Source organism: Amblyomma mixtum, chromosome 4, assembly GCF_055824585.1.
Source record: "Amblyomma mixtum isolate Tamu chromosome 4, ASM5582458v1, whole genome shotgun sequence".
Classification (NCBI taxonomy): domain Eukaryota; kingdom Metazoa; phylum Arthropoda; class Arachnida; order Ixodida; family Ixodidae; genus Amblyomma; species Amblyomma mixtum.
In genome coordinates, this window is record NC_143015.1 from 90517478 (window position 1) to 90540621 (window position 23144).

The 23144-nt window shown below is 46.6% G+C and overlaps 1 protein-coding gene and 1 long non-coding RNA gene across 2 annotated transcripts; one reads left to right on the top strand and one right to left on the bottom strand.

Annotated features, from left to right (window-relative positions):
- The first annotated feature begins 1363 nt into the window (after positions 1 to 1363).
- On the top strand, positions 1364 to 5867 carry LOC149347399 (uncharacterized). Its single transcript, XR_016292133.1, has 3 exons — positions 1364 to 2188; positions 2906 to 2990; positions 5438 to 5867. It is a non-coding gene; the product is annotated as an uncharacterized LOC149347399 (long non-coding RNA).
- A 3632-nt stretch (positions 5868 to 9499) lies between these two features.
- On the bottom strand, positions 9500 to 20136 carry LOC149347400 (uncharacterized). The gene is made up of 5 exons (XM_089541574.1): positions 19904 to 20136; positions 15503 to 15777; positions 14114 to 14358; positions 10802 to 11037; positions 9500 to 9872 (listed from the first exon to the last, which is right to left on the bottom strand). The coding sequence occupies exons 1-5, from the start codon at positions 20134 to 20136 to the stop codon at positions 9500 to 9502; spliced, it is 1362 nt and encodes a 453-aa protein (XP_089397700.1).
- Between the last annotated feature and the right edge of the window lie 3008 nt (positions 20137 to 23144).

Below are 23144 nucleotides of genomic sequence, written 5' to 3' on the forward strand. Positions count from 1 at the left end.
TTCGACCACCTGGGATTCTTTCAACGTGCACTGACTTCGCACAGCACACGTGCCTCTAGCATTTCGCCTGTATCAAAATGTAACCACCGCGGCCTGGACCGAACCGGCATCTGTCGGTTAGCAGCCGAGTGCCATATATCACAGCCTCTGCGGCGGCATCAAAGGAAGGTTTAATAATAAAAAAAAAAGTACACCGCGAATGTGACATGGATAAATGTCAGGACCCAGCGTGAAAGTTAACAGAGCAAACACAATGGCATGAACATGCAATGTATCCTCGGGCTTAAATTTGTGGAAGTCGCAAGGTGAGCGAATAGAATAATTGAAGCTGCTGATGGCGGCCTGGGCTCTCTGTTTCTGTGTGGAGGAAGCCACTTTTTGAAGAAGCATCTGCAGAGAGACAGTAGACGCGACATGTGGTGGTAGTGGAGCATTTAATTTGCTTCGGTGATCTCGTGGCCAGTTTCCACCTGCTGTACATTTTGGTGCCACAAAATATGGTGGTATGAAAGGCAGAAGACATGACGGTAATATTACAAACATGCGGCTGCATAATTTGCAGTACCCTAGAACATCCTGAACATGCAGCGCTGACAGACGAGGGACGAAGGAGAGACGACACACACTGCCCAATAATATTATTTTCGTGGTCCAATATTATTGAGGTCAACAAATCGCTGGGAATTATTCTGAACTCATACCCGCCAAAGTTTAAGGGGCGCTTAAATATTAAGGCGAAAGCCTTTAATGCCTCATCCTGTCGTTAGCAGACGCTGTCGGCAGATTTGTCCGCCTTTCGGCGTCACTGCTTAAAAAGAAACTGCGCCGAGGGTGGGAATCGAACCAGGGCCTTTGGCATTTGAAGAGGAGACGCTACCACTCCGCCTCGAAGACTCATGGTTCCAGCATGAATCATGAATAAAGGCGCATCTAGTGAATGCATGGGTTTCATAAATAAAATAAAAGGAATAAAGTGAAGGAAAGGAAAAATAAAAACAAAATAAATATGAGATATGAAAATAAAAAACAATAAAAATGAGAAAAAACAAAAAAATATATGAAAAGTAAATGAAAACAAACAGTGCGCCAGGAAACGCTTTCGCCTTGCAGCACTTTAGAGAGTCAAAGTGCCCCCTGAATTTTTTTACCTCTGCGCGTGCCCCCTGGTCTTTCCATGAGGAAGACAACACAGCTAGCTCGGCATCGTCGGTGTCGGCGTAAAAGATGAACTTAGCAAGAGTAACGCCCGGGGAATTTCCACTATTTTCGCGTCGCGTAGCTAAATGCGCACTGCACTAGCCATTAAAACGTCGTAAATGCACACTTGGTTTCCTTTCGGTCCCGCTGGAGGCGTGCCGCAACGCACCACAAGAGCGTGGGTTCTATTCCTGGCTGCGGCGGCAATCTAGCGGGCGGAATGAGGAAACGCCCTTGAGGTTTCTCTGTACATTAAAAAAACCCAGTTGGACGAAGTTAAGCATGCACTCTACACGGCGGGCATCATGTGACAGCGTGGGCGCTTTACACTGTCTCGAATCTTGAATAAACAGAGCGAAACGAAGACCAGCAAACCATGAATATGCAGAGGATGTCCACTAATGGTCCTAACGTCCAATGTCTATGTATGATATCCTCTGCATATTGAGAGGACTATCGGATTCAGATATCAGTTAGTGGATATTCAGATGACATTCATACATGTTTTTCTTTCAGCACAGTGGAAGATTTGGAAATGTGCAAACAGCTTACCAGGAAACACATTAAAATTATGTTGCCTTTAGATTTTAATTTTTCTTGCTTTCGCAATCTGAAGTTTTCAGGAATGAATTATTTAAGCAGTCAGCAATTTCATGCTTTGATTTTATTTTATGCAAGCAAATGCATGTGCAGTACGATTATTTGAAGAAACTTCTCAAATTAGACTGAAAGCCACAAACGCCGCGAATTTCAAACCAGAACCATAACTAGAACTTGAAATTAGGCAGCCCAACGGGCATGGGCATCATCATTAGCCGCGGCGGCCGCGAAGCGATGTTTGCTTGGTTCCTTTCAGCGTTACTTTGCACATTTTATTTTTTCGCGTATTCACATTTTCTTCGTTGTGGCGGCAAGCTTGTGCGCGTCGTATACCGTCCTGTGCCAGCATTGTGCAGTGTACTGGGGGACTACGTGAAGGACGGCAATAATGGTGAGTTTTTGCACACTTTTCTTTCAAACAAGTGTTAGTGTTCGTTTGTGCCACTGTGCAGTTTTCGTGCTGGCGATTTCACCAGCAGGTTTATCAGTTCGTGGAGGGCATAGATATCTTAAAAATGCGTGGCGTTTAGTTAACTGGATTTGTCCCCGAAGCGGAGACATGGTACAGTAGTGGCGCGGGAATGCCTGTGGCGGCCGCCTGGCATGCTATGACCCTCACTACAAAGGTAGACAGTTTCCAGTCTCCGGCGGCTCAAGAAGACAGTTTTGGTAGATCTTCTGTTGGTGTAAAATTTGCTAACAGGTCCCCTTTCGTTGCTGCTCTTCTCTTCAAAACTAACTGGGCTTTGTTTTTAGTCAAGCTCTTCTGTTTAAATTTGCCTTTTGCGGTCTGACATTGCTTTTTCATCTTTGTGCTTTTAAAAAACCTTTGTGGGTTCTTTCTTACTTGTAATTTTCTCCTATTTCAGTTGTTGCTCACTTCATGATATTTGGTTCTTGACTATTTTTGTCTTTCAGCTTGTGGTTTCTATAACTTTTGCTGAAAATTTCTTTTTATTGCAGTGTGTCAATGCAAGTAGTGCTGTGAAAATTCTTGCTACTGTTCGTGTGCCCCAGTACAGGGTTACATTATATAAAATGAGAGTTGCAAATTGTAAACCTTTAATGCAACTGGGTGTGACCATTCTTCTCTCCTCTTCATTTTCAGGTATTTTGGAGAGCATGTTCAGAAAAGAGGCTGTCTGTATGTTGTCACTCACTAGCTGCATTTGATCCATCAAGACAAAGAGCTGGTATGCAACTGTTTTTCATGCTTCATTCTTAGGTCATTAGTCATGACCTATGGAAAGCAAATAACTTTCACCAAATATATTCTAGTTCTTCATTAAAGACAGGCTAATTGCCAACTACTGCCACATCTTTCATCTTAACATAACACATAAAAATTCAAGCAATCACGTTTCACTTGCCTAATTAACTCCCTTGAGTTAAACCTGTTTTCTCACACGTCCCAACTTATGTCCACAAATGCTTTCATGAAGCACAATTTATAATGTTCGGTAGTGATTAACATACATTTATAGCTTCTGGGTCTGGAAAGAGCTTTGATTTTAGACGTCTCCAAGGCATGTTTCTGTTTTAAACTCCAGGTTTCTACAATAAGACTAAGGCACCTCAACAATGACTATTTGGTTTTCTACAGGGTCGCCGACTTTCTTTCTAACTGCACATCATTTGACTGTTAATGCAACCAACTCTTATGGTGTTCCAATCCTTTCAGGCATGCCTCAAGGATGTACTTTAGAATGTTAACTCTTTCTGACCTGTATTAGCAGTTCATTTAGTGTTGTTTCTGCTTGTTTTTTGCTGCTGATTGTGTCATCTACTGCTTAATAACTGATGGTTCCGACACTGCATCACTTCAGACTGAATTCAGTAACGCTGTGTAACGCTTTCTCTAGAATGTGGAGCTTTACTTTTTGTTACAAATTTATGAGCATTTCTCATAACCAGGTACCCTGTTCTTGTTATTTTTAAAAATAGTTTCCTTGACTTTCTGCATATAAGTACTTTAGCATGCATTATACAACTTTTAGCAAAAATTTTTGGAAGTCCAACTAGTATTGCTTAAGTAATATCAAAATCTAATTGCATGCTGATGCATTTAGAAAACAATTTTCACAATGGCAATGAAAAAGTACGTGCCAGCCCATTCCAATTTTGTTCCCATCTGTGTTTCCTCATGCTGCATTCCCCGTTTATGATCTACCAACCAGACTTATTACAATATCGACCATTCATGGCTCTTTTTTCCATGTGTGCTTTCATACTGAATGTGTCCTATCGTTCTGCATAGATGCTGTTTGATCGAACAAGATGTTCTCAACAACACTGGCCGAGATAGAAGGAGTGGTAAAAAAATGGCTGCAGCATGTGTCCTGCAGGCAGAAGCAGCTGCAGGAAAGGCACGCAAAGAAAGCTGAGGCAAGTTGATTCCCTTATACCTTTTCTGAGCTTGAGACTGTTTTTGTGTGTACAGTGATGACCAAAAGTGCGCTTGTCTGCATAGACCTGGTATACCCAAAGGTTACATTCCACACCTCGTGTTATCCACTTTTATGGAGAAAGATACTTTTGATTTTTGTGAGCATTTGTGTGCACACTATTAGTTTTTTGGTTTGCTGCCTCATGTAGCCTAACATTTTTAGTCCCCTGGTACACAATTAGGTGCACTGCAAATTCACAAAGCTTGGAGCGTAGTCTGCGTAGCTTAAATTGTTTCATTTAAGGCTAATTAATTGAGCAGATAGAACGCTTTGTATACAACTGAAAGAGCAAATATATTTCACAAAATCGTAAGCTTGGCACTGTGACCTCCAATGTTTTGGTGATAGATTTTGGCCCTATAACTGATGCCATTTGTTTTTCTCAGAATTCGGTTTGATTTGGTTCATGGGATTTAACGTCAAAAAGCGACTGGCTATGAGGGACGCTGTGTGGAGGGCTGTGGATAATTTCGACCACTCAGGGTTCTTTTTACCATGCACTGCATTGCTACTCAGGCATCTTGCGTGCCTGTGCAGCACGCAAGGAGGCTACACAGGCACCTTGCATGCACACAGGCACAGCCTCCACAGCCGAGATCAAACCTTGGGTTGCCTGGCTCAGTAGTCGAGTGCCCTAACCACTGACTGGTTAGAGCCCATGCGCCCTTACATCACATCTGTCTTCAAAATGATTTGAAGATGCCTAGGGTGACAATTTCATAGATCTGGATTTAAAAAACTTTGTTTCCAATTTTTTAGCAGTTTCGATACCTAGAAAACGTTCGCCATTTGTGTCTTCTCTCCGCTGGAATGATAAGGACTGTTTTGAATCGGAGTTTGTTTTATGTGGTTTAATGTCCCAAAGCCACTCGGGCTATGTGGGATGCCGTAGCGAAGGGCTCTGGAAATTTCGACCACCTGGGGTTCTTTAACATGCACTGACATCGCACAGCATACAATAAATGGCACCTAAATGCAGTCACTTTCTGAAAAGTTCTCTGATTTAGTACAAATAGCACGTCATTGAAGGTTTTGATTCCTAGTTGCATTTGTATCCGCCTGTAGTGTCATTCTGGAGCTAATTTTTTACAAGCAGAAACTGCTTTAGCATGCACGTTTTTCTCCACAAAGTGCATTTTTTAGTTACTTGACTACTATTTAATACTATGTATTGTGCTCCATTATATTCACAGGCCACTCGAAATCAAGTGGGGACCTCTCCAGAGTAGTCGTCCGCCATTCCTCATTTTGCTTGGATTGTGCCTGCACCTTGGCTTTGTCACAGTGGTGGGGTACCTGACTGGGTAATAAAGATACATAAGAATAATGGTGGTCTTGCCCAGTGCTTTGTTATATTGACACAGCATCATTACACTCAGCGTAGAACACCCGGCACCTCCCTCCACAACCCACAAAAATATTGGATGAATATCTATTCAGCGTCCTTTAAATATCTCAGAGTGACCATATGTGGCCAAAATATGGACATTATATAAACATCCACTGTTATCAAAATGAAGCTCATATGGATATTCTGTGGACATAATATGAACTTGTGAGAATATTATATGGACATCTGATATTTTATAAATTATATTATATGGATATCCCCTGAACATTACTTGGTTGGCTGGGAGACAAGGAAACGGACGACACAGCGCTGACCAGCAACTGAAGGTTTGTTGCTGATCATACAAGTATAAATACTTAGATGTCGGCAGTGTGGAAAGATATACGAGGTGTAAAAAAAAACATAAATGTGACAACAGCAACAGAAGCACGCTAGAAATCAGCAGAGATTATCAGCCCCCAGGAGTGACAGCTCTTTTTGCAGTAGTGTTATTGAAGGAGTGCTGATACATGCATTTCACTGGTTCAACATGTTGTAGGCCTCTATAATTTCGCTTGCAGTTTTTTCCCGGTTTTTGGCAATGACTGTATTTTCATGATATAGCGGTACGCACTGTTTTTTTTTCTCTTTCTTTGCCCATTCACAAAAATTGCACTGCTCAAGCAATGTCTGAGCATACGCGCAGGTTCTTCGGCCCAAATGTGGGAGCGTGCGGGTTGCGGCCGACCGTTTATATTTAAGAGTCAGTATAGTTAACTACGCTCTCAGCATTCCTGCGGATGAATGAAAAAACTTTACGATGAACGCATTTCGATAACGAGCTTGGAAGGATCGAAGGGCCGCGTCCTCACTGCTGTTACACCTATTCATGCAGTCCCATCAAGTAAAACATGAAGTAGCCTAAAATTATTGAGTGTAGACAGCAGTTTCAATCCTCCTGCGCCTTGCCGAACTTAACAAAGCGCACATACACGTCGCGGCACCGAACGATCGCGCAACACCTGCATTACGGCCAGCGCAACTCGGCGACCAGACGACGCAACGACACCAATCCCTGGCGCCATCTGTCCGCATTCGAGAGAAGCTCAAGGAAAGAGTGCACACGATATTTTAGATCAATAAAGTTTCTCCAATCCAATCCAACACGATCTGGTGGCGCCGCCGGGCGCAGTGTCAGCACCTAAATATATTCTTACACGGTGCCCATAGGTGAGCACTGAGTACAACTACAGAAGAACGTCTTTGTAACGAAATAATGGACATAACGAAGGAATGAGGATACCCCGCGTCATTCCTCGGTTGGTACGGGCTATAATGAAGCTATAGCTATAAGGAAGTAATCGCTGGGCTCCTTCAACTTCGTTATTACGAGGCTCAACTGTATTATATACTTTCCTTGCAAGAGTCACTGGTAAGCTGCTATTCATGACCTGAAAGTACAGAGGGCAAAACACATGTCTAGAACAACCAAACTGTGTGTTCCGGAGCTCCCAAAGCCGCTGCGACCAAGGCAAAAAATGACGATGAAATTGTATGAGTTTTACTGCACATGTTTACATCCAGACCATTTTTAACCAAATCTTATCGCTAGTTATCGCGTGTTACGCCTGAAACACGCTCAGAGCGTGTTCTAGACATGCGTTTTGCCCTCTGTACCTGCCAAATGTCCTCCAACACATTCTTATTCTCCTAGCTATCTCTCTCTCGTGGTCCAGGCCTGTGGTCACTACCTGCCTTAAGTAGATTCTTTCCTAACCACTTCTCATGCTTTGCTGCCTATCGTAAATTGTTTCTCTTCCAAGACTGTTGAACATTACTTTCTATCAAAGCTAATTAATAAGCACAAAGTATCCATCGTAAATAACAATAGTACGGAGAGAATCGAGCATGCTCTATTTAAGGAACGGAGATAATACAGCATGCTCTACTTAATGAACGGAGGTAGTCTGAAAGTAAGCCGCCGCGGTGGTTCAGTGGTTATGGCGCCCGGCTGCTGACCCGAAAGACGTGGGTTCGATCCCGGCCGCGGGGGTCGAATATCGATGGAGGCGAAATTCTAGAGGCCTGTGTACTGTGCGATGTTAGCGCACGTGAAAGAATCCCAGGTGGTCAAAATTTCCGGAGCCCTTCACTACGCTACCCTGATAGAGCTTACTAGTTAATCCATCGGCTTTCTGGTGTGTGCGAACCCTGGCAATACCTTGTCGCAAAAGCCATATTTGTACCTCAGAAATCCTATTTTTGAAACACTCGGTACACACCGCGAATTACTGCATCACCAGATTGATGACGTGAACGCAGTAAAGTGTACACACAGTTTCCGAAAGCGAGCCTGTTCCTTTGGATGACCCTTCTCTAATTACATTAGCAATCACCCTGGCAAGCACTTTGCAAGCCGTGGACTGATGGGTCTAATTTTTCAAGTTCTTGGCATCCCCATCCTTATGTATTATACTGTTAGCGTTCTTCCACGCATCCGGCACGCTCAGAGTCGTGACGCATCGCATATAAAAGGCGGAAAGTTTTTCTAGCGCAATGTGCTCACTGTCCTTCAACAGTCCTGCGTTTTTTAAATCTCAGCCTGCTAGTTGTCACCTTTACGTTGCTAGGCAGCGTGATAAGCACTTTTCCGAAACAGTTGACTCCATAGTAGTAACTCTCTTACTTGCATTTGTAAGACCACTGCTGACCTTGATTCTTAGTGTGTACCGCCGCGCTTAATATAACTTTCAACGCTTACTCATAACTGGTGCTTCCGCTTTATAGTACACTTTCAGTATGCGTTGTTCACTGCACCTACACACGAAAGCATCACTACGCTCTCAGTGCTTCGAGAACAGCGCTGCTGCCACACCTGGTGCGTTGTAGCTCTTGTATGTTTTTATTTCTGCCCATGCACTTTTTTTCATTGCTTTTAGGCTACCTCTTCTTACAGTATGCTAAATCCTCACTGTAAGCTACTTCCTTATGTCGTGTACCTTATACTCTGACAGTTGTGTCGAATGGATAGGGGGCTTTCATGCTTTGCAGTTTCTTAATCAGATCTTTCTCCTGAAAGAACACACCGGTATCCTGCCTAGCTACGCTACACTATTTCTATTGCGCACTCCATAGATAAATTGTGAGGTCATCGTTCGTCCACAAAAAAATCCAAATTAATGCTTCAGCTCTGTGTACTTGCTCACCCTCTTCTGTTACACCGTGGTATATGGCGCCAAGCTTGAAACGGCAGGTTATCAAGCTAGACCACGGTGCTTGAGATCTGAGCCAAGCAAGATTTGTCGAATGGCTGCAACTACGTTTCGTGTTTTAGTGCAATAGAATTAGTTGTCACACCAAGACCCTGCCGAAGTTCTGTGTAACGAGGTTCGCTGATTGGTTCAGAGGTCACGCGACCCTGTGACTCCATCAGAACCTGCCCTGATGGGCCACCCTTATCGGTGGAGAGGTGTCACATGACCTTGTGACGTCCTCACAACTTGCCCACCATGGCAGGTGGCAACCTGCTCACTGGATTGTAATCTGCAAGAAGTTTATCATTGGTCGAGAGGTGTCAAGTGACCTCGTGACGTCATGACAACCTGCTACTGCAGCTGGCAGTCCAAACATGGCGGTTAATAGAGCGGCAGTTGCGAAGAAACTGATGTAGACACGCAAGGATTTACAACAGACGCTGCGAGAAATGTGAAATGTAATGCTATCACATCCCACTCTTAAGTGACTTAAATATCCGTATAATCCGAGGGTCGGCTCCTTCCATTTTCCTCATTTTACTGTTGATGCAGAAAACACTGAAAAGCCTTGGTCCTGCATTTAAAGTCTATTAAGCGCGCAGTCACTCATAAAAGGTAAGCAGCATGCTACAGCAGCACACTATCGCAACAGAGCTTTATGCAGACCGCGGTCATCCCCGATATCTCGGCCTGTTCTCTATTCCGCAGGCTCGCTTGCATGACGCCGACGTCGGAAACCGGTTGGTCCCTGTGAGGCAGAGGTGCTTGTGAAGGCTTAGGGCTGAGGTGCTGAGACACCGCATTTTCTTCTCCCCGGGCAGCTTGGCGGCGAAGAAGGGAAATCTCAGCTGCCGGGCTGTGCAGACATTCGACGGGGGAGTCCGGCACAGGGGCACGAACTTGTCGTTGGTGGAGCACTTGCGGGCGCATGCATCGCGACTAACGAAGAGGTCGCCGTCGTCCATGGGGCACCGGCCCGAAGGAAAGTCCCAGAGTCTGCAAGTCTCGCCCTCGAAGAACCAAAGGCGCGTCTTCAGGTCAGCGCTGTGAGGAGAGGGAGAAACAGAAGGACGGAAAGGCGGGGAGGTTAACCAGGCAATGCCCAACAGGCTACCCTGTACACATGGCGAGGGGAACAAAGGGGGGGGGGGGGGGAGTAAAAGGAGCGGCTCTGTAATGCTCTACCTAATGACAGTTTTATGCGACGATCGCAAATCATTTCGCACAAAACTCGCCAGTCATTTCCACGATGTGCAAGCATTTCATCTCTGTCATCATAAACCATTCTTTGACTTTCAACTTTGCTTGCCGCCGCACGTGCGTTTCTTGCTTTTTCCGCATCATCCCACGAATACCTTGATGCTCTTCATTTATTTATTTTTCTTGTCTTTTATAATTTGTAGTGTTTGTGTTAATTATGCCTGCCTTCATCATGCTTGTATTTACCCCAACTGTAGCCCCTCCTTATGTAATGCCCTCGGGCCTTTAAGGATGAAATAAATGAAATGAAGTTAGCTTTGAATTTAAAGTGTCCATCGACCACCATGGCAATGGGACAGAGCACGCACACTTAAAGCTTAAAGTTTATAGATGATAACACAAGCTCGAGTCCTTTAAGAACCTCAGGAGCGCTTTCATCGCTTTCCTTCGTGAGGAGGGTTTTGTCCAAGGCCTTCGAATCTAGAGGAGAAAATAGAAGATGAGGTCAGGTCAGTTTGAAATCGGAACATTCCCGATTTATAACTTATAGAATTTATTGAATTCCATGACTACAGCGCGACGAACGGGGCATGGAAGAAAGGAACACGCAGGGACACAACAAAGCGCAGAATGAAGTGGATCGAAGTCGCATTTTGCGCGATTTTGCGTCTTCAAAGCCATATGCGCCACATGGTGGAAGCCAAGGGAACTATAGAAGCGTTTGTCCCGAATCCCTGGTAATGCGCTGGCTATGCCGCTGCACATTGCCGTACCTCCCGCACTGTGAGAAGACCGGCCTGTCCAGGCACCTCCCAGACGGCCGCCCGACGTCCACGCACGTCCTCATGCAGATGGCCCTGGAGGCGAACCGGTTTGGGCTGCGGTTGCACACCTCCACCCCGTACACGGTGGTCACCCTTGCGCAAGAATTGGCCGCCCGGTTGAAGTAGAACTCAAGATGCGGCCTCCGGCAGTACGTGTAGAACACTCGGCCGCATAGGTGGCGCTTCTGAGGGAGGCAGAAGGAGCGAGCGGAAGCGCGGCATAACACAACAGTTAGTTTCTTTTAAGGCGAAAGCCTTTAATGCCTCATCGTTGTCGACAGAAGGTTGTCAGCAGGTGTCATGCTTTTCGGTTGGTCGAAATGGTTATGACGTCAGAGTGCGCGGATTCGAAGTAATGATGTCACCCACGGATGCCTGGCGCCCCCTTTTGGAGCAGACGACAACTAATAAAAAACAGTTGTCGTCCGCTCCGACAGGGGACGAAAGGCGTCCGTGGGTGACCACATTACATACCTCATTACTGCGAACAGAACCATGGATACAACCGAACTCATCGAAGCAGAGAGAGAGAGTCGTGCTAAACAAGTAGTCAAAGTGTGTAGTGGTAATGTGCAGTCAAATAAAGCCCTAGAACAGCACAGACAGTCTCGCAGTCAATGCCAAACAGTGCTCCAGGAAAGGCTTTCGCCTTGCAGCACTTTAGAGCCAATGTGCCCCCTGTATTTTTTTCAAACTACGATTGAGAGTGGAGGAGGAGGATGCAAAAAAGGGGGGATGCAGTGGAGTGTATTTCACTTCTCATGCCTTCAGGAGACTTATTGCTACTCAGATGATGATAGAGATTCGGGAGGTTTACGTCACGCAGGGTGTCTCACCAGCATGCCAACGTCGCTTCGCCGTCAGATCGCTCTTCTCGCTGTCACTGCAGCCTGGCTACTCTTGGCAAGGGCTAACTTATCGGATCATGAAGAGCAGCTTAGCAATGTCCCTCTACAGGAAAATATGTAATTGTATCAAGCCAATGCTTACCTATGGCCTATGGGGTAGAAAATGGAGGCTAACGAAAAAAGGCTGAGAATTGGTACTCAACGAGCTGATTACAGGGGCAACGCTAAAAGACGGGATGGGAGCACAGTGCGTCGGCGGGTCAGTTAGGATAATGGAGATAATTTAAAGAGAAGGGAAGCGCAGCAGGCGTGGCAGAGTCAGGTGAACAGATGAGATGAAATCTGCGAGCTAGGGTGGCCAGAGCTGATGGAGGACCGGAATGATTGGACGTCCTGGGGCAAACAGAGGTGCTGGTGATAATGATGACAGCAGAACCATCTCCTCGTTATATATATATTCGCATACATTAGGTAGGCAGGCGAGTTCAAAGGTTTCCGCCGAAGGGTAGGCGAAGTGGAGCTGCACATGGGCTATGAAAAACGGCGTTGTGGAGAGACTGGATTTTCATTTCTTTCACGTCCACATAACCAGAACCTCCTCTTTCGTGTGTTGTTGCCATTCAGCGCCCACTAAACAAACAAACAAACAAAAACAAAAAAAAAACAAAAAAAAAACTACCGGTATCTCCTGCTGAAGTGGTACCCCCTCGCCAGACCTGCCTATGCTGGCATGAGTGAGACCCTCGACAAGTAGCGGACAACAGTGTATGATTGCTGGTGACAAAGTGTTCTCTCTCAGGTTTCAACACCTGAAAACTTGCTGTGTCTTTGATGTCTACGAAAAGGGCTGGAAGGCTCAAGCACTCGATCAAGACTGCGGAGGAGAAGCACTACAGACCTGCGTCTTGTCAGTACTGCGTTGGCCTGAAATCCCGCATTTATTTCGTAATGGCTTACTAGTATGGTCAGGAAATCCCGTAGTTTCAACATCAGCAAGACAAACTACGTCCACTGCAGGAAAGAGCCCTGCCCCACTGACCTCCAATTGACCTTGTCCTGCGCCAGCAGAGGGTACCCTGTCCTCTCAACGTTTCCAATCCCACCTGCCCACCTTACATTCTGTCGTCTCTCGGCTACGTTTGCCATCTCTTGGAATCTACACCGTTGCTCCTACCAGTCCAGCTTTCTTGTACAGAAAATTTGAATACAAAAATATTGTAAGGTACTCTTGTGGAAATATTAAAGGTAATCGTCCGTTCTGCTGCGTAGCAAAAGTTTTTCCATCGCTCGCATCGAGTAGTGAAGACCGCATAGAAAACCAATGGTGAACGTTTATGGAGATAGAAAAAACGTTAATAGCAAAAAAATGCAAGCCTGCCGATGACATATCTGCCGATAGACTGATCATTATATGATAAAACTGCATTTATAAACTATTTGCCGTGAAAAAAAGCTTCTGCCCAGAACTGGTGGGTATTAGAGAGCATCTGCTATCTTCCCCTTCGCATTACATGCCACGCGCATTTTATTGATCTCAGCTAGGTTATCATTTACTCGCATTTGTCCCCTACCCACTTTGCTCTCTTCTCCTCTTGCAACGTTACAACTACTTTTCCGTACAGCAGGCTGATCTGACCTTAACATGATTTCAAAAGTTTCGTTTGACTCCAAGCTTCTACCCCATAGCTGAGTACTGGTAAGATACAACTGCACTGCACTTTCCCGTTGAGAAATACTGCTGAAGTGTATTCATGATATGAAGGTACCTTCAAAACGCACCTCACTCTATCCTCATTCTCATAGCTGTCAGTAAGGCTTATTCTCCTACCAGCAAGCACTGCCACACAGTACGTTTAGTTACAGCTGTACGGAGAGGAAAATGTGGCATGGGGTTTCACGTAGTTAAACCTAATAGACGTGGGAAAGCAAGTGTTCATTCTGCGAATGAAGGGTACACTTAAGCTACGCCTTAAAGGTATGAAGTGGTAGCTTTAATGGGCTAATATCCATATAGGTAGAATTGGTCAGTCTCTACTTAACATTCATAGATCGCTGCGAGTCCTCATACCACTCCTGGCGAAGTGGTGCATCGGTTAAGCGATCCATTACTGCACTGACAGGTGCCTAGTTTCTATCACAGCCACAGGTAGGGATAGTGCGACCCATGTTGCTCTTCCCGAGAAAGCTCTCGCGACCAATCTCGGTTAAGCTCTGCCCAATGGGCGTTGCAGCTGCAGTGAACGTCTTGCGGACATTCAGGACGTCATCGGGACGTTCAGGGGAGATTCAGTGCCCATTGGGTGGCTAGTTCGCGGCACAAGACAAGATGACAAGATTCTTGCTCGAGGTTGGTACGTCTGGAGTAGTTTTCGCACTAAAAAACAATGCAGAGGAGTTGTCACGATCTGCTCACCTCCTCTAAGTCTTCACCACCTGTTGGGGTTCCCACCAGGATGCTTGGCGTCAGGGCATCCTTGAAAACCTTTCTGTTAACTCTCTGTAGGCTGTCGTCGACCATAGAGTTCGCACTGCTGGTCGGCAACTCATCGTCGGCCGCAGAAGGCGCACTGGGCTTCAAACCGGCCTGTTGTGGGTGGGCTGTCTCACGGTTTGGTGCCTTGGGCCTTGGCGGTGGCACCGTGGAGAGGCGCGGGACATCTGCGCGAATTTTTCTTGATTAGCCTCTAGGCTCGCAAACAGATCCCGTAAATTAAAAATCTGAAAGCGAATTGAGTCTGTGTGCGAGTTCTTTGTGAGTGTACATTCTCAGTAAGTACCATGTATGTGCATCTCTTGCAGAACTTATTTGCATGTTGTACGAAACTGTACACGAAAAATCAGCGTCTCGTATTTTCTCGCAGTGCAAGGTGCAGCGCTACAGTGCAGCGGGAGGACTATCCCTGACCATGGAGGGAGAGGACCACATCCCTATCCCCTTTCATTTGCCACTTTCAGTATTGTCACGCTAGCAGGGTTCGCTTCTTAAAGGAACAACACATCTCGTTGTTGCAACTCACACTCAGCATGACTGTACTTAATCTGCATCATTCGCGGACAGGGGGGTATTGGTGCAGCGGCAGCTCGAGCCATAAGTTGATACAGGTTAGTAATGGTTATTAACATTAAGGCCTAAAACACACATTAGCTAAACTGGGAACATTTGTATTAGATGCAATAAATGTAGCTGAAGGATGAAGGACAGCAATGCCCTTAAGAGAAAAACTATGGGGGCACTTTAGCAGCCTAAAGTGCGTTACACGAAAGCCTTTGTCGCGCTACTTCGACTGTCAATGACTGTCTGTTTGTTACGGCTGCACCGCTTGGGAGCCATCCTCCTCCACTAGCTGCCGCAAACCGACTGACGACGGAGCAGCGCTCGACGCCGCCGCGCCGACAGCTCCGCCTGTTGACGAAGATGACGTCACCTTTTCGCAGCTGCGCTCGTCGATGAGTCACTCCAGGCGCTGGATGTAACGTCTGACGGACGTACGGGAGAATGAGCCATTAAAGGCTTTCGCCTTAAAACAGACACCTTTACCATACCGTCTACAGTGTTACCGTTACCGGTTCACCGGGAGGCTGTCCACCGCCAGTGCGCACGCGCTGATTGGTCCTGATGCTGCAGGCGCGAGCGCAGCTGCCGGGTACCTGGCGCCGTCAGGGCGATGTGCTCATGAGCACTGACGGAACGGCGCGTGGGTCCCGGTACTCCAGTAACGGCAACGGCAAGACTGTATACACGGTATGCTAAAGGTGTCAATGAAAAGTGACAGTGAGGCGTGGCTCTCGAAGAGTGCCTCACCATCGTGTAGCGCGGCTCTGCGGCCCACGCCATTGGGTGGCGCTATGGCGGCGTCGGGGATGAGCCGCACCAGGACCACTCCCGTGGAGAGCGCGAACACGGCCGTGAGGAGGACGAGCAGCGCGTTGCACAGGCTCCATCCCAACGACACGGCGGACGCGTCGCGGGTGTCGCCCTCGTCTCGGCCGCAGTCGCAAGACGAAGACAACGTCTGTTCCTGGGGTGGCCGCTCTGCTGGGTACGGGAACGCCGACAGGTACCGCAGCGCGGCATCTCTGCGGATTGAGGGAGGCGCAGCCGTCAGAACACAGCTGAGGATTTCATTTTAATGGCATAAGTGGCCTCTACAAAGCAGTGTAAAGAGTTATGCCGTCCCTTTATGTATCATTAGACCCCTACTTTTCCCTTCCTTAACAACCAAATTCCCCAACAAATAGACTTGAGCCTCCCTTTCTAAATAAATAGCTCATTCCTTCATTCATTTTAATGGCGGACGCCGCGGCCTGACGCGTTTTCGAAGTGGGGCCAAAGACCCATTTTCCGAACCATTCCGCCTTGTGTGTATGGGGCTAGGAGGAATAAAAATAAATGCAAAAATAAAAATAGATGACATCCTGTATCCAACAGCCCCAGCATTTCGGCCCCAATTCCAATTTGTTTTCGGTTTTAAACCGTGTAAACATTTGCAATTATAGCTATTGATTTATACGGGCAGCTTATCCGACAGCCGTATTACTGCTTGCTACGTAAGAAATAATTGGCAGAAGTTATTTTTATTTAAAGTAGCACTTACTTAAATATTTAAAGGAATACTGCTAAAGTGAACTTTCTAAGACTGCAGCTAGGACGCTGGCTGAATTCTGAAAAATTAAAGAGAATGAAGTATGCTGCATGGTTGGAGAATGCCGTATTGAGTTGTAATCGTCCCATGTTCATCATTAGGAAAGTACATTGGTGTAGGCTCGTTTATTTCTTCCGAGGGACAGCCTCGATCATACTTTCATTAAAAAGCACCGTGGAGCCAAAACGCGCCATCGGTCATAAAGTTCGCCGATTGGATGTGTCGACATAGACATCTAAAGCCTAATTTCTGGACATGGCACTGTTGCTTTTATCCGATAGGCAACATCTAGAGCCCTCGACCAGTTAGCAGTAATGCTTGTGGACACAGCGAACACTAACTCAGCACCTGCGCTTATATTAGGAGGCTAACATCATGCTCTGTGGGCTGTAGTCGGCGTTGGATTACTGTGAGGTAAAACATTAGCTGCTACAGCTCGCAGCGCTTGCCCGTAACCTAGTCAATCAAGCTGGTGGTTACATACAGGGTGTTTCAGCTATGATTGTCGGCAAGTTTTTAAACATAGGCTCGTTGAGTTCGAAGAGCGTTTTTTTCGACATAGAATTGTCAGAGCTGTAATGCATCAGAATACATCAATGACGGCAAACCTGATGGGGTGACGTGATGGCGAAATAGCATGTCGCCATCGTCGGGTGTGGCCTCGCCTTCATGTTGATTTAAAATAAAAAATTGCCTGCAAAACCGCCAACACTGACCTGGTCTTGGCACCATATAGCAAAAGCTACCAAAATATGCAAATGTTTAATTATAGGTCTCCGGAAGTCATTTTAAAAGTGTGAGAGGAAATACAAGATATGCGCAAAAATGAAATTTGGGCCTCGCTGATGCATACTCCGCATGTTTCGGTTGCGTGAACCCTTCTGCTTTGGGGGTCTTCATGCTTTTTGTCGCTTCTTGGGTGTTGCGTAAGGCTGTCCGCACGATTATCTAAGTTCAGAAAGTCTTGTATGCCTAATTTATACCCTATCTCGCTTAACATTCATGTTGCTGTGGATTTATAGTACGCATGCTAATCTGTCGCTTTTTTTATTGCCTGAAATACAAGGCACTGTGAACTTCAGGTTGGCGCAAAAAATATGGATCAGACAGAAAACGTTATGTAGGCAGACATCGAAAAATATTAAAGGTGCACTGAAGAGGATTCTGAACTTGTCTTTTTGCCGCGGGAACTCGATCTAAACGTTCCTAGCATTCTTAGAAACAGTGACTTATTGCCCTGTGTGGCCGATTTCCCCAATTAAATCGAATTAACGTCCGGCTCCCGCCTTTTTTTTTTTAATTCTCCCTCGTACGGTGGGGCGGAGTCGACCAACGCGTGGAGCGCCTTTCACCCAGTCCCGTGGAGGCTTTGCTTTCGCTTTATTTTGTTTTTTAGGTTTCCATGAATAAATAATTTCATTCGCAAATAATATAGCCGCAAAATAAGCCCGAAGAAATAAAAATACGCGCAGACTATTTGCTACTACGGATTACTATTTATTTATTTATTTATACAGAATACCCCTAAAGGCCCTCGAGAGGGTATTACATAGGGGGGGGGGGGGGCACAGGCAATTGAACAGAATAAAAGAAAAACCACAAATATAAAACAAACAACAAAAGCACAAATAAGACACACTGGATGAAATAAGTAAGCAAAAGAATCAATCAAAAGCACAAATAAGACACTTTGCATGACATATAAGTAAGCAAAAGAATCAAAAGAATGGCAGCGCGGCAAAGAACGAAGATTACTGCATTATTAAAATTATACAAACAGAACACTAATACAATGAATCTTTTTAGTCACAAACCCTGCAAAAAAGGAAGCCATGAACAAATAAAATAACAATGTATGCGAAGAGTTAAGCAGTAGTTATTGAAGATATAAGTTTAAAATATTTATCAGGATCAGTGGTGGTTGCGATATGTGAAGGCAGAGTGTTCCAGTCAGATATTGTGCGTGGTAAGAATGAATGCGCATAGATAAATGTTCTGCACGTGAAACGTCTAACTTTAAAGGGATGATCGCGGCGGTCAAAAATCGAAGTAGGCAAAGAAAAAAAGTCGTTATGAAGTGATGGATGATGATAAAGTTTATGAAAAAGTGACAGTCGTGCAATTTTACGGCGGAGACATAAATCCTGGAGACCTGCGCGTTTCTTTAAGGCTGTGACGCTGGTGTTACGTGAATAATCGGAGTAAATAAAACGAACGGCGCGGTTCTGCAATGATTCAATGTTATTTATTAGGTAAGATTGGTAAGGGTCCCAAATAGCCGAGGCATATTCAATTTTAGGTCGAATTAGAGTGGTATAGGCATGAGCACGGAGGTGAGGAGGAGCATGCTTTAGGTTATGTTTTAGGAGAGTAAAGACCGTATTACTCCGCCGATGGCAGAGCGGCAAGTCGCCACGGGACTGGGTGAAAGGCGCTCCACACGTTGGTCGACTCCGCCCACCGTACGAGGGAGAATTAAAAAAAAAAAGGCGGGAGCCGGACGTCAATTCGATTTAATTAGGGATATCGGCCACACAGGGCAATAAATCGAAGTTTCTAAGAAAGCTCGGAACGTGTAGATCGAGTTCCCGCGGCAAAAAGACAAGTTCAGATTCCTCTTCAGTGCACCTTTAAGATGGTTTAAGCATGGCTTGAACCTGGTTATACGAGCTAAAGCTCTGTTAAGCATGGTTAGCCTGCTGCGGAGTATGCACTCGAACCGGCGCACGCTTCATCCATGGCGAGACTGAGTGACCAGCGCCGGCTAAGCAGCTGTTTAATCCCCGCTAGTCACGTGGTACCGCAGCGGGGCACGCGCCGTGACGTCACAGGACACACCTCCGCTCCTCCGGCTCAAGGTCAAACGCGCGCCTCATTTGACCTTGGAGCTCGCCTCAAGGAGTAGAGCTTTCGCTCCAAAAATCCAATATCAAGGATTACCCTGCCATCGGCGCAGGTATGTAAACGACCTTCCTTCCGTGTTGAGCTCTGTCAGGGCCACGAAATGGCCTCGGATAATCTGCCAGTGTGGTTTTTCTACTTGAATTAGAGAAAAATAGCGCGAAACCATGCACACCACAGTAAAGGAAGGAGGACGAGACACAAGCGCTAACAGACAGCATTATTTACACATATAACTAGATTAATTCGAAGTCGCAGCCTTGTGGCGTAATAATTGTCGGGTTACTGACTGAGACGGTGTTAACATACGTGACGTAGTAATAGCACTAGCATAAAATCAAAAAGTGTCGCCACCCGTGATGCCGCCAAGTGATAAGTGGTGTACTTTTTGGCCATGCCTGCTACTAACATGTGCTAGCAGCCACTGCATGTAAGAAACATTCGCTAAGTTTTTCTACCAACATACCTAATGTAGCCAACGGCGTAGCTATGACGATGAAGATATAATCGACATGTGGCGCCACCTTTGTTACCGCTCTGTAACAAGTGGTGCATTTTTTTCGGCCATGCCAAAGGTTGACATTCACCAGCAGGTACTAAACGTCAGGAACATTCACCAAGTTTTTCTTAGCAAGTGTTAAGACTGCTCAGGCGTGTACCTGCGGGAGGCGGCGAGCGGAGTGGCTCCGTAGGCCGGGTGCCTGCTTCCCCGGACGGTGGGTCGGCGTTCGAGCAGGTCGCGGCGTCGCTTGAAGCGGTGCCAGGAGGACAGTATCTGCTCGGTGTTCTGCGACAGGGATGTCGGTGACAGGGAAGATGGCGGCGGCGTGGACGTGGCGTCGCTGCTTGGGGTCCGGTCGGTGCTGTCCGTGAACATCTTGACGTAGTACATCACGGGCGTTTAGCGACCGGCGGAGGTACAAGGTTCTTCTTTGCTTGGTGGCGCGTGCGAACAGCTGTGCTCGAGGATTAGCCTACTTCGTCGTTGGCATCGCTCGAGTCTGCACAGTCTGGCCACTTCTCGACCAACCCGCGTTTTATAGTAAAAAAAAAAATAATAAATGGCGGTTTTTTGAGGAAAGGAAGTGGCGCGATAACTGCCTGGCTTATCGGCGGGCACCTGAACAACACAGTAAGGGAAGGAAGGAAGGTGGGAATGAGAGAAAGAAAGGAAGGAAGGAAGAAAGAAAGAAAGAAAGAAAGAAGGAAAGAAAGAAAGTAAGAAAGAAAGAAAGAAAGAAAGAAAGAGAGAAAGAGGGCACGTACAGGGCGGCTCCGGAATAATTTCAATTTTGGACCACCTGAGGGTCTTCCGCGTGCACTGATATTTCTTAATAATGTCGTACCTTGTGCGACTCTCTAGTGCTCAGGCCGTGCGTTGCGACTTCCTGAAAATCGGTATTAATAATTACTGAACATTTGCCCGAAAACGTCCCGTGCCGGGCAAGTTTCAGCAATTTCAGGGCCTATAAAGCCTACAGCTCCAGGAGGCAGTAGACCCCCCTCACATATGCCGAGATAGGCGGCCCGGCTCGGCTGCTTGAACCTCCAGGTCCAGTGGCCCTTGATCCAATGGGCCCGGACGGCGGCTTCTACCAATGAGGTCTCGGACTAGAGACTCCTAAGCGGCTTCGGGGACTCCACCTAGTATGTAAGGAGGCTTCCCACTAGGGGAAGGCCCCGAACACCTCTGTGTGTGTGTGTGTGTGTGTGTGTGTGTGTGTGTGTGTGTATATATATATATATATAGAGAGAGAGAGAGAGAGAGAGAGAGAATAATTGCTTTTCACCACCACCACCACCAGGTGGTCGAAATTATTCCGGAGACCTCCACTACGGCACCTCTCTCTCTCTTTCTTCTTTCACTCCTACCTTCCTGCCTTCCCTTACGGTGCGGTTCAGGTGTCCATCGAAATATGTGAGGCAGATGCTGCTGAGGGAGGCAGTAGGAGCCACAGCCAGAGCTAATTTAGGCCTCTCCCCAGGCCTTCCAGCTCGAACCTCCTGCCCGCGCATGCTGCCGCGCCAAGGTCATTACGTCATCACAACCTGCTCATCGTGGCAGGTGGCAACCTCCTCACCGGATTGCGTGTAACCGGTCTACCTTTGCAGGTCGCAGTTAAATTAAAGGGACTCCGAAAGGAGTTCTCAATAACGGTGCGGTACGCCTGCGATGTTAAAGGACGTCGTGTCAGGAATATCTTCGAGGAATTTTTCTTTTAATGCGGTTTGTAGAAGATCAGTTGTCTAGTCAAAATTTGAATTTCAACGCCTTCGACCCTTCCCCTCTTCTCTCGTCACTTTTTGCATGCTCGAATGTCAGCGCTGCTTCACCGGCCACAATGCCGACGCGCGCGGGAATTTCGGTGCTTTCCTTGCAAATACCTTTCCGGTTTTGATCTTAACGAAGCTCCAGTTGTCTTCCTTCTTTTCTTCATATGTCCATCCCAACTGACTGATTATCTACGTGGCATAAATGCTCGTTGATGAAAACTGGGGCTCTGGGCGAGTGGCCGAGATCTTCGGTACAGCTGAGGAAGCTCGCGTCTGCCCGCTATCGGCTTATTTATCACCTGAACCACTACGAGTGTTAGTGTATTACGGTTGCTGACCCGACACCACCGTCGCCCACTGTCGATGTTTCCCGATGATCGCCCGGAAAGCAGTTTCAGAGCGCAGTTCCTTGGCGCCCATTCCAGCGTTCCGCGTCGTGGTCGTCGGCGTCGGCGTAACCGGTCGACCAATAGCAGGGCGGAACGCCACCTGGAATGCGTCTGCCTCGGTATGATCCCGGAGGCTGGCTGGCAGCGTAACACGTCACCTGCCAGTGATGGCAGGTGGCAGTTGCACAGAAATTCCGCATTACCGACTCTCGTAATAGTCTGTAAATTTTCCAAGGGCTATCAGCTATCATGTATTCCTTATATATCAGCCGTTCACCTCCACGTCTACATATGGAGCTACCAAGGTTGACAGCTACTCTCCCGATGAGATTGCATGTTAGAGATGTACTACAAAAATACAGGAAAAATTGCGCATACCAGACGCAACACACGAGAGAAGGAAGAGACCATAGCGCTATGTTACACCATTTTTCACCCTTGATATTCACCAACTAGCCCAACCTTCTGCTTTTCGACGAAACCAATCACTGGACCAAACCAGCTTATTCAGGCGTACATCTGGTCCCAGTTTGTCCCGACGAATCTCTGACACCAACTACAACAGCTGCGGTTGTTGCGACACCCGCTTAGGAACTATTTCGCCGCTACATTCTCGATCAAACAGCGACCTCAACCGTTGCTGAGCTAGTGACAGTGGAAGCAGCCATTCGCCACATCTCTGGAGAGTCTCTTCGAACATGGCACCTGTTTTCTGATTCCACACCTGCACTGTAAACTATTAAACTATAGAATACTTGCTAAAGCAAGGCTGCTACGAATATTTGTCACTGTACGTTGCTTAGATGCATTATTTAGCAAAAGGAAATGGCCATAGTACTGTGTTTCAGTGGATCCCTGGGCACTGAGGGCTGCACGCAAATGAGCGTGGTAACGTAGAAGCAAACAGCGCCCTTAGCAATAACGCACGACAGCTGTCCTATTTTTGAGACCTGAAGTCACCTGTCTTCTTTCCGGTTTCGTGAGCATGCGACAGCGGGACATTGGGCTCCAGAATACATTTCGGACAGACATCTCCAGGGGCTGGATCCGACGGTGACCTTTAACATTCCGCGTGGCATTCGGCATATACCAGGCAATGAGATAACTGTGGTTCAAAAAGCGGAGTCTTTTTTTTATACAAGAGAAAGGATTGCAAGGCGTTGTACTCGCCTTTTGTGCTTCTCGATTTTAAACGCATGTTTATTCGTTTACTTTGTTAGGACTTTTTCTTTTTTTC